The sequence below is a fragment of the Nicrophorus vespilloides genome, unplaced genomic scaffold, assembly GCF_001412225.1.
Source record: "Nicrophorus vespilloides isolate i.1.1-1 unplaced genomic scaffold, Nicve_v1.0, whole genome shotgun sequence".
Taxonomy (NCBI): Eukaryota; Metazoa; Arthropoda; class Insecta; order Coleoptera; family Silphidae; genus Nicrophorus; species Nicrophorus vespilloides.
In genome coordinates this window covers 1-11278 of record NW_017095973.1, presented here as the reverse complement: position 1 = coordinate 11278, position 11278 = coordinate 1, and the positions used below count along the sequence as shown (strand labels likewise).

Sequence of the window (11278 nt, the reverse complement as noted above, 5' to 3'; positions counted from 1 at the left end):
ATGAAATTGCACTTTTTCTTGCAACGATTCTAAAGAGACATTCCTGCAAATCCGTAATCAGGGATACCAAAGTATCAGATTTGAACTGTCAATTTATTCAGATTTTACATTTGGCAACTTCTATACAAAATATTACCAACTTAAGGTACTTCTTTGAAGTCCTTAAAAAAGAAGCCACTACTCATCTTTACTATTCTCTGATCCACAATCATACAACAAATTATCCCATTTATATTGTAATTCCACAAAATTCTTTCTGAAATTTGTCCAAATCATGTAACAATCTGAATTCTATGGAGGATGGTCAAATGGAATCAGTGAGAAGAACAAGTAGAATGTGATTTAGTCTTTTTTTTCATATTGTCTCTTAAGAAAAATGATAAATTTGCATACCTTATCAATTTGACATTGACATTTGTATTTTGATCACTTTTGGAATTTCAAACTATACATGTTACAAATTGAACTTATGTGAAGGAAGATTTTGCGTTCATGAAAAGATCTCAATTTACAAATTTTCGTTTTACGAATCATACTTGTCATATATTTAACAAATTTCCTATAAACTTTATTAATTTACGTACAAACTTTGCGTTTATGAAAATTTTTCATTTAACAAATTCGTTTAAAATTTATAAAATTTTATTTAATAAAAGACTTGACACAGATTTTCTGTAATTAATAACAGATAATGTATGAGTTTATGACTTGAGATAAACATAAAGTCTTCACTTTACGAATTCGCAAGAAAGCTTTACTAATTTTCGTATAGCGTTTATAAAAATGTTTAATTGTAGAAATTCATTTAGTTTTCAAGATAAAAAAAATATAGAAAGACATAAGTATATGAAAATTTCTCATTTGCATTCTAATTTCATGAAGTAAAATTGATGGGAACGTTATGAATCAAGAATTGCGATAAATGAAATTGCACTTTTTCTTGCAACGATTCTAAAGAGGAAGACAAAGAAAGCGTTAATTTAATCAGCTTTCTCCGTTTCACGACATATTTGCGTTTTGCTTCTTTTTTTCTTCTTCTTTCTCTCTATTCAGACGCCTAAAGACATCCATGAATATGAATGATCGCACAGACGACCGACGTTGAGCAATCTGTAAGGTGCTAAGTGCAATTAGTCGTGTGATTGCTGTTTTTTTGCTTTATTTAAAGACAGTCAACGAGCGTCAATTAAACTTCCTCTTCTGTAGTTTCCGCAACTTAATTAATAGTTATGGGAAGTCACACGGTTTTAATTATTGTTTTTTTATTTTCGGAGAGAGAGATTAGTTGTTATGTAAATTTATAAGAAAAATAGTTTACAAAAGACGCGGGAAATTTGAGTTCGAGATAAGATTACAATACTTAACCATTTAGAAGATATATGCAAATGCATTGAATTCTATAAAATGGTGATAATGTTCAATTCATATTAATGCGGTTAACGGTTTTCAGAAAGAAGCACTTTAAACCGTATTCAATTAGCAAATCTATCTTAAAATAAACAGAAATTAAGATATTTTTGTTCAAGTTGATAATTTATAAAATAAAGTTAAAAACAAACGTCATATAAATTAGTTTAAAATTTACTGTACGAATGTTCAATGTTCAAATTAGAAGTATTTTTTGACAGCTGTCAGTGTTATTACCGAACGTCAAACATTTGACGTATGTAATTCCAACCATTAGATACAAACACCATTGGCATTTAAAATAGTTTCAAATTAAATAAAAATAAACTAATGAATCATATACGTCATATATTTGACATATGACAGAAGTATTTTTTGACAGCTGTCATTATTATTACCGAACGTCAAACATTTGACATGTGTAATTTCAACCATTACAAATAAACATCATTCACGTTTTAATTAGTTTACAATTTACTTTATGAATGTTTAATTTAAGTAAAAATAAACTATTGAATGATATACGTCATATATTATCATATGACAGAATTATTTTGTGACAGCTGTCAACCGAACGTCAAACATTTGACATGTGTAATTCCAATCATTAAAAATAAACGTTATTCACGTTTAAATTAGTTCAAATTTTACTAAATGAATATTCAATTTAAGTAGAAAAAAAAACTGTTGCTAAATTAATATTTACCTTATTTTAAAACGTGTCAATTTTGCAATAATTGTAATTAAAAATTATGTTGGTACCATGTTAGTATATCTAAAAGAAATATATTAATATTCACAAATCTAAATTTTAAAAAAAAATCATTTAAGTGCATTTGACAGTGTAATAATTTAGTGATAATTAATAGTTTGTAAATACGAAAATTAGGTGTTAAATAGGAATCATTAGCAACGATGTTGTGCGTCAGGTGTAATTAGTTGCGACGTATGTAATTGGAGACGTCGACAAACATGGAGATCGAAAAGAGCCGAGGTCTTCGGATTCCTGCATATTTCTGCAGATTTTCTACCACGAGAATGAGCTTTCTATCCTTCGGAGATCATCTCTTGGTTAACGCTTATTTGGATGAAAAAATAAAATTGGAGAAGTAAACGCAACGTACGGAGAGGATACATAATACGGGAAAGTTATAATTAACTGTGCAGACTTTCTCATGCAAACACTTTAATGAAAAAATATATATCGTTGGCGCGGATATATCGTTTCCTCTACTTATGGCTAAAAGAAAAGGTAAAACTAACTGCTTGATGGCGAACGAAGACAAAACGGCCCAAAAGTGGAGGAACTGTAAACGCATCGGGAATCCCACGCGCGACCTTGAACCTCGCGACAGTTATCCTCCTCCGGTGACCGACTAACCAACTGCATCATCCTCTTGATGCATCAACCGCATTCATCATATACAAATAAAAATGCACGCAAATGATTACCATTAAAAACTTCGAATTCCAAAAGTTGACCTTCGCGTATTTCGTTCTTTTCGTCGTGGAATAACAGCGAATTGTTCGCGTTTCGAATACATTATAAAAATCGAAGGATAATACCATTATTTTCATTTCGTATAGAAAGCGAGTTAAAATTCTGCAACGCGAACGCGTTGCATAACAGTACATAACATCAACTATGATCATCATCATCATTACCATCACATCATTGTTACGCTTCTTCATCTTAAGTGTATACACTAAGATTACCACAACGGAATGGGTTTGGTCCGTGAAAAAACTGCAGGACCACACCGGCTTCGACTCGGTATCCTTGGATCCTTTTTTTTTTAGAATGTAGCTGTGACACAGTGTTTACATATTGTATTTTTTTTCTCTTCATCTCCTGGTATTTCTGTTCTCTATCTCGCTTATTACGGACACGAGTTATAGTCATTTACTTGGAATCCAGTTTCGGTTTTGTTTCGACTCTTTGCGTTTATTATGTAGTATGTGTGTGCGTATTTATTTCGCACGCGGACGGGTCGAGAACCTTGTTCTAATACAAAAATTTATATTCCATTCGGATTTCATCACGAAAAAAATATCTTTGCTGTACGGTAAAATGTACGAATCTTTTCATCGAATCACGAATTTTGAACTTAGCATTTCATGAGTTCAAATTTCGCAATGATTTACGGATAACGACAATAAAAGCTGCAATAAACCAATTGCACATATTGTATTGTCTATAGTCTTTTTTCATCTTTTAGCATTAATAAACGACTGAAACTAGAATAGTTTTTTTGAGTAATTCCATAAATCGTGAAGAGTAGTCTTCAATGTACAAACTTGAATTTGAATTACAAGTTTACCATTAATTGTTGAATTTCCCAAATATCCAGCAATAAACCAATTGCACATATTGTATTGTCTATAGTTTCTTTCATCATTTAGCATTAATAAACGATTGAAACTAGCTTAGATTTTTGAGTAATTCCATAAATCGTGAAGAGTAGTTTTCAATGTACAAACTTGAATTTGAATTACAAATTTACCATTAATTCTTGAATTTCCCAAATATCTACCAATAAACCAATTACACATATTGTATTGTCTATAGTTTTTTTCATCTTTAAGCATTAATAAACGACTGAAACTAGCTTAGGTTTTGAGTAATTCCATAAATCGTGAAGAGTAGTTTTCAAAGTACAAATTTGAAATTGAATTACAAGTTTACCATTAATTCTTGAATTTCCCAAATATCCAGCAATAAACCAATTGTACATATTGTATTGCTTATAGTTTTTTTTTCATCTATAAGCATTAATAAACGACTGAAACTAGCTTAGTTTTTTTGAGTAATTCCATAAATCGTAAAGAGTAGTCTTCAATGTACAAATTTGAATTTCAATTACAAGTTTACCATTAATTATTGAATTTCCCAAATATACAGCAATAAACCAATTGCACATATTGTATTGTCTATAGTTTTTTTCATCTTTTAGCATTAATAAACGATTGAAACTAGCTTAGTTTTTGAGTAATTCCATAAATCGTGAAGAGTAGTCTTCAATGTACAAATTTGAATTTCAATTACAAGTTTACTATTAATTCTTGAATTTCCCAAATATCCAGCAATAAACCAATTGTACATATTGTATTGCTTATAGTTTTTTTTCATCTTTAAGCATTAATAAACGACTGAAACTAGCTTAGTTTTTTTGAGTAATTCCATAAATCGTAAAGAGTAGTTTTCAAAGTACAAACTTGAATTTGAATTACAAGTTTACCATTAATTCTTGAATTTCCCAAATATTCAGCAATAAACCAATTGCACATATTGTATTGTCTATAGTTTCTTTCATCTATAAGCATTAATAAACGACTGAAACTAGCTTAGATTTTTGAGTAATTCTATAAATCGTAAAGAGTAGTTTTCAAAGTACAAATTTGAATTTGAATTACAAATTTACCATTAATTCTTGAATTTCCCAAATATTCAACAATAAACCAATTGCACATATTGTATTGTCTATAGTTTCTTTCATCTATAAGCATTAATAAACGACTGAAACTAGCTTAGATTTTTGAGTAATTCTATAAGTCGTAAAGAGTAGTTTTCAAAGTACAAATTTGAATTTGAATTACAAATTTACCATTAATTCTTTAATTTCCCAAATATCCAGCAATAAACCAATTGCACATATTGTATTGCCTATAGTTTTTTCATCTTTTAGCATTAATAAACGACTGAAACTAGCTTAGTTTTTTGAGTAATTCCATAAATCGTGAAGAGTAGTCTTCAATGTACTATCTTAAATTTGAATTAAAAGTTTACCATTAATTCTTGAATTTCCCAAATATCCAGCAATAAATCAATTGCACATATTGTATTGTCTATAGTTTTTTCATCTTTAAGCATTAATAAACGACTTAAACTAGCTTAGTTTTTTGAGTAATTCCATAAAACGTGAAGAGTAATCTTCAATGTACAAATTTGAATTTCAATTACAAGTTTACCATTAATTCTTGAATTTCCCAAATATCCAGCAATAAACCAATTGCACATATTTTATTGTCTATAGTTTTTTCATCTTTAAGCATTAATAAACGACTGAAACTAACTTGTTTTTTTAAGTAATTTCATAAATCGTTGAGAGTAGTTTTCAATGTATAAATTTACGCTTTTTACGAGCGTTAATTTTTTATTTTTTTAAACTTTGAACCCAAATAGAAAAAAACACAATAATAATATTAATGCGTATTGCATTCCCCAAATATCCAGCATTCATATGCATCCTTTGGATTCATTCTAGATATTATAGTTTTTGAGAAAAACACTGAAATGTGCAGACACGTTATTTTTTTTATCATTTGATTTTGGTCCAAAAAAAATGGTGAAACTTTATGTGAAAACTTCAATTTCTTTACTTAAATTACCCAATTATTTCATATAATTTCTATTAAACAAAATTAAACCCAATTTAATCATCGAATGACACCATCTTCTACCAATACCCCATTAAAGTAAACGGTTGTTTATTGTTCATTCACGTTGAATTGAAAGAACGTTTCCAATCTGAAATCGATTCGAGAAAACGTTTATGCAACCAATCATTATTTTCTAATAACATTCCATTCCACCGACAATAATTTCAATGAAAGAAAAAGAAATAAATACCAAAAATTATGGAATTTCCTTAATACGATATTAATTTCGAAAAGAATACAAAAACAGACAAAAAAAAGAAACATAGTTTTAGTAAATTTGAATTGTTGTTTATTTCTATTAATAGCTTGAAATTACTCAATATTTGATTTATAACGAATTTTATTAGAACGTTGCGATACGTAAAATATTTAAATTTATTGCAGGTGCAAACAACGCTAATAAATGGATTTGCAATATTCGCTGATTACATTTCTCAACTTAATTTTTTTTAACTATAATTAAGTTTGTCGATTATTAAAATTGCATCATGCAGATTTATTGCTTATAATAGATTTAGTATTTTAGTGGAAAATCCGCGCAAAGAATGACGCATAGCTTGAGAATATTGAAAATATTGAATTGGATTTTGACAGGACCAACACCCACGATGTATAATTGCGTAAGATATAGTTAAATGTAATGCTTAGTTTGGATAACAATTTCGTACCTTATGTTGAAATTTAGGACGAAAATGGTTTGATCCAGATGCAGTTGAAGATGTCCACTGGATGTTCACGGCAAGCACATTGTTGTCTATAAACACTTATAAGCACTTATTGTTTGTGTAAAATTGATTATAAACGATTGTTGTGTCGATTGGTTTTGCACTGGTTTTAATATGTGGATCGGATGCGAAAAAGTTGTCGGTGAGCGCGCGCTCGCTCCGTTCTTGTTCTCGAGGTCTGCAAGAGCTTACTACTCCGGACTCTGAGCGACTCGTATACTCCAGTCAGGTGAGAGAGAGAGATGGACCTCTCCTCAATGGTAACGGGCTATTTGGCGAGTGGTGGCCTTTCTCTTTGGTGTTCTTTCAGCAACAATACCGTAATGCTAGCCCGTCTAGCACGGCCACCTCGACGCGCTTTATTATTATTATTGCATCTTCTCCATTATCACTTACTGCTGCTGCTACAGCACTCGAGTTTTCCTTGTTTTTCTCTTGTTCTCGTTCCTCTGCTTCTGTAACTAGAGATCCATGGAAAGTGATTATTGAATGTAAAACTTTATAATTGGTCATCCATCTGGCACAGCCACCGTTCCACTCGCTGCCCACAATCGTACACATATTCCAATTCCAAACTTGCTTTTACTCTTCTCACTCTCATCACATATTCATCGCTACTTAATGCAATAAGAAAAAAAGAACTGCGTTACTCTCTTCAAACTACATACCCAACAACCAATTAATCAAATTTTCTTCTAATACTCTCTATTTTTTTTTCGCACTTTCTTCACAACTCCTACATTGTACTTACTAGCATGTACACTTAGTACTAATTAGAAACAAGATACGCGTCGTAATTAAACATTTAAATCTAGTTATCATAAAAAAAAATTAAGAAACAAACAATATATAAAGTAAGAAATGTATCTTGCGCAATTAGTATTTTATTTGTTCGTTGCGTAAGTGTAGATAGTTTATTTAAATGCCAGCTAATAATACGCTACTTACAATGTTGTATGCGATGTGAAACCTTCCTGCAGAACGTGAAATTTGAATCGTATTACAAACTGGTTTAATTTCCTATACGAAGCGCTCGATTCAGTTTATTTTAATTAATTACTAATTAGTCCTTTGTTTTTTTGCATGTTTTTAGGAAAATAATTGAATGAGAAACTTTAGATAAATAGAATAAATATTTACTTACATAATTACAAACAAAAGAATTAAGTAAACAAAAACAATCATTGTTAACTTCAATTTAGTTTATTTTAATTTATTTTTAAGTGATTCTAATTTTTTTTTTAAAGAAATATTTGTGTTTTAATTCGTTAATAATAGTCGTTATAATATAGTTAATACTTTATCAAATTTTAAATAATGTTATTTGTGTTGCCTATCTTAGTTATAAGTTTTGTAAATTAGTTGAATCATTAGTCTAATATAACTTAATGGTAATTCCTTGGATTGATTAGGATCTTTATAATAACTGGAGAATTAGTGTACTTCAGTAACTAAAGTTTTATATGATATTATGATGGTAATATCAAATTCAAAACTGAAATTGATAATATAGTACAAGTACATTTGGTTGCCTGCTCGGGGGAATCCCCAAATCGATCAGCTGTAGACAGAGAGTCAATGTTTTGATGCAAACGTCAGTATCAAATGGTTAATAAAGCAGTGAACAGTAGTGATTGACGGTGCAATGTCTGCAGCGATGTTAACAGCGGATTGGTTCTTGTTAGGACGAGATCTATATTTTAGGTAAGTTAAAACTCTTAATATTCCAACAAATTGTTTTCATTTTTAACCTTTCCTAATGAAACTTGCAGAAAATTCGAAATATACTCGTTGGGATGGCAACGAGACGTTAATGTAAATAATGTTATTGCTGTGGCTGCCCCTTACGGGGGCCCAATTGCAGTTAGAAGGGACAACAAGAAGTTGGTTAAGGTGCAAGGCAGCGGTCAGTTGATAATTTCCATCTACTCCGGCTCAGCCAGACACATCAAATCAATTAAAGTAATGTATAATTTATTAAATTTCTGGATTGTAAATTGATTTGTTTTTTAGTGGGAGGGTAAACCTGTTGTGAAGATAGGATGGTCCAATGATGAGAGACTGATTTGCGTGCAGGAGAATGGTAAAGTTACAGTGCAGGATGTCTTTGGCAGCTTCGAGCATACCTTCACCATCAGCCAGAAGCTTAATTCTAAAGTGGTTGATGCTGCTATCTTCACTAATCCACAGAACTTCACAGGCATTGCTGTGTTAACAGAAGCCAATAAGATTTTCTATATTGAGAATATTTATGATCCCAAAGAGAAGCAACTCAGTGATTTACCAAGTAATTAATTAATGTTGATTTATTGTAAGGGATTTTAATTGATATTTGTTTATTTAGGAGTTGGTCGGCAGCCGACAAGTTGGGTGGTCATTTCTCAAGATAGATTAACTGAGGTGCTTATAGCTAAAGAGAAGGCTTTGTTTAGATTAACCAGAGATGAGCATCATCCCAGCAGCATGGTAAGAATGAAATTGCTCAATTAGTTAGTTGAATATTATTGTTTATTTTGTAGTTAGTTGCTGATGTTGCACATGAGTACACTTCCATCATCAAGATGGCTGTGTCGATAAACGCAAGGCATGTGGCTTTCTTCACTGATGCCGGTTACCTCTGGATGGGCTCATCGGATTTGCGCACTAAATACTGCGAACTTGATACGGAGATGATCACGAAACCGAAGCAATTAGTATGGTTCGTTTTATGGTATAATCATCTAACAATTATCTAGATTGATGATTTATCTTCTATAGGTGTGGAACGGAAGCGGTGGTTGCTTTTTGGGAGAAAGACTACACCTTGATGGTGATGGGAAGACACGGAGAGAAAATGACTTACTCGTACGAGGCGTGCGTCCATTTGGTGCCGGAAATCGATGGAGTCCGTATTCTATCGGCGACGCAACACGAGCTCGTACAAAAGGTTCCCGATGTTGTCCAGAAGATATTCAGAATCAACAGCACCGATCCCGGAAGCTTCCTGCTTGAAGCCTCAAAGCAATTCCAGGTTGATTATATTGTTAATTAATTTTTATTATAAATAATCTAATTGGTTGATGATTTTAGAGGAGGAGTCATAGAGCGGATGAGTACATTTCATTGGTTAACAAGAATTTGGGGCGGGCCGTAGAGCAGTGCATCGAAGCCGCCGGTTACGAGTTCGACACTGAAGTTCAGAAAATGCTGATCAGGGTAATTAGTTTACATTTTGGAGAAAGTATTGATTTACTTATAAATGTATTTTAGGCCGCTCAATTCGGAAAATGCTTTGTTTCGAGCATCGATTCCGATGAGTACGTTGAGATGTGTCGATTGCTTAGAGTTTTAAACGCGGTTAGGGATCCGAGAATAGGCATTCCCATGACCAAAACCGAGTAAGATTTTCTTATTTATTATTAAAACCGGTTTAGTTTACATATCTTTGTATTTGCAGATATGATTGTTTATCGCGTGGTAAATTGCTGGATCGATTAGTGACAAGAGGACAATATTTCTTAGCCATTCAAATCGCCAAGTATTTGAAGATGCCTGAAAAAGAAGGCAGTAACAGGATTTTGGTGCATTGGGCTAAATATAAAGTAAGGTTTCTTTGAAATCTAAATATAAGATTTTATAAATATTGGGTTTGAAATTAGGTTGGTAAACATCAGCCGGTGGATGATGAGATGATAGCTAAGGAGATTGGAGATAAATTAGGTTACACCCCAGGGATTTCTTACAGTGAGATTGCGAAAACCGCTTCGGATAATGGTCGTACAAAGTTAGCAATCAAAGTATGTATTTTATACGACGAATTGTACTTTGAATCTAAATGTGTGTTTGTTCTCTCTCTATCAGTTGTTGGATTACGAGCCTCGGGCTAGTGAACAAGTGAAACTATTAGTGGATCTGAAGGAGTACAAACCAGCTTTGGTAAAAGCCATAGAAAGCGGTGACACGGATTTGATCTACGATGTGATATTGAAGTTGCGCGGACACATGACCATGGGCGATTTCAAAGTAATATTACTATTATTGCTTACAATTGAACTATTATTAATGTGATTGAATTTCAGCTATTGCTTCATGAATATTCTGTGGCCATAGCTTTGTACATCAAGTACTGCAAGGAACACGACCCAGAGGCGTTAACCGAGATTCTTATACAGGAAGACGATTTTGATTCGCAGGCGCAGCAGCATTTGATAGCTAGTTTAGATGAAAAGGTTTATTTTTTTTAAACTTATTTTATAGTGAATAACTGAATACAAATTGTTGTTTTTAGAAAAATTGGGATCGCGAAATGAACGTTTCCAGTGCGCTTAAAGCTTATAAAGTGAAACGAAACGATTTGAACGCGTCGATTTGCGAGGAAACCGTGCGGTTGTTCAAACACCAGAAGACGTTTGAAGAGAAACTGAAGAAACAGTTCGTCGGGAAATCGGCGCACGACACTTGCAGAGAGCTATTGTTGATGGAAGAATTTAAACTTGCCGAGAAGTTTAAAGGCGAATATAAAATACCCGATAAAAGGTAAATTTATTGTGTTTTTTTGTTCGTTTAAGTCAGTGGTTTCCAAACTTGAAGTTACTACGCCTCCCTCAAAAGTATGTAATCATTTGGCGCCTCCCCTTTCATAGAAGGAACGCGATATGGATAAGAGCACAGGCATGTATCTATACTTGCTGGATTCCCCAAACAGTAAATCAATGAAATGTAAAAAC

General features: G+C 32.2%; 2 protein-coding genes across 2 annotated transcripts in view; one reads left to right on the top strand and one right to left on the bottom strand.

Moving 5' to 3' along the window:
- Positions 1-7129, bottom strand: part of LOC108569031 (chaoptin) — a 26360-nt gene extending 19231 nt beyond the window's left edge. The window contains exon 1 of the mRNA XM_017930415.1: positions 6516-7129. The gene's annotated coding sequence lies outside the window, so the exon portion shown is untranslated. The remainder of the gene's footprint in view (positions 1-6515) is intronic.
- A 1012-nt stretch (positions 7130-8141) lies between these two features.
- LOC108569022 (vacuolar protein sorting-associated protein 16 homolog) lies at positions 8142-11091 on the top strand. Its single transcript, XM_017930402.1, has 13 exons — positions 8142-8276; positions 8345-8534; positions 8586-8859; positions 8917-9038; positions 9092-9270; positions 9330-9582; positions 9642-9767; positions 9822-9949; positions 10009-10153; positions 10211-10348; positions 10413-10574; positions 10631-10780; positions 10840-11091. Exons 1-13 carry the CDS (start codon positions 8218-8220, stop codon positions 11089-11091), a joined length of 2178 nt encoding a protein of 725 aa, XP_017785891.1. The 5' UTR covers positions 8142-8217.
- The last annotated feature ends 187 nt before the right edge of the window (positions 11092-11278 follow it).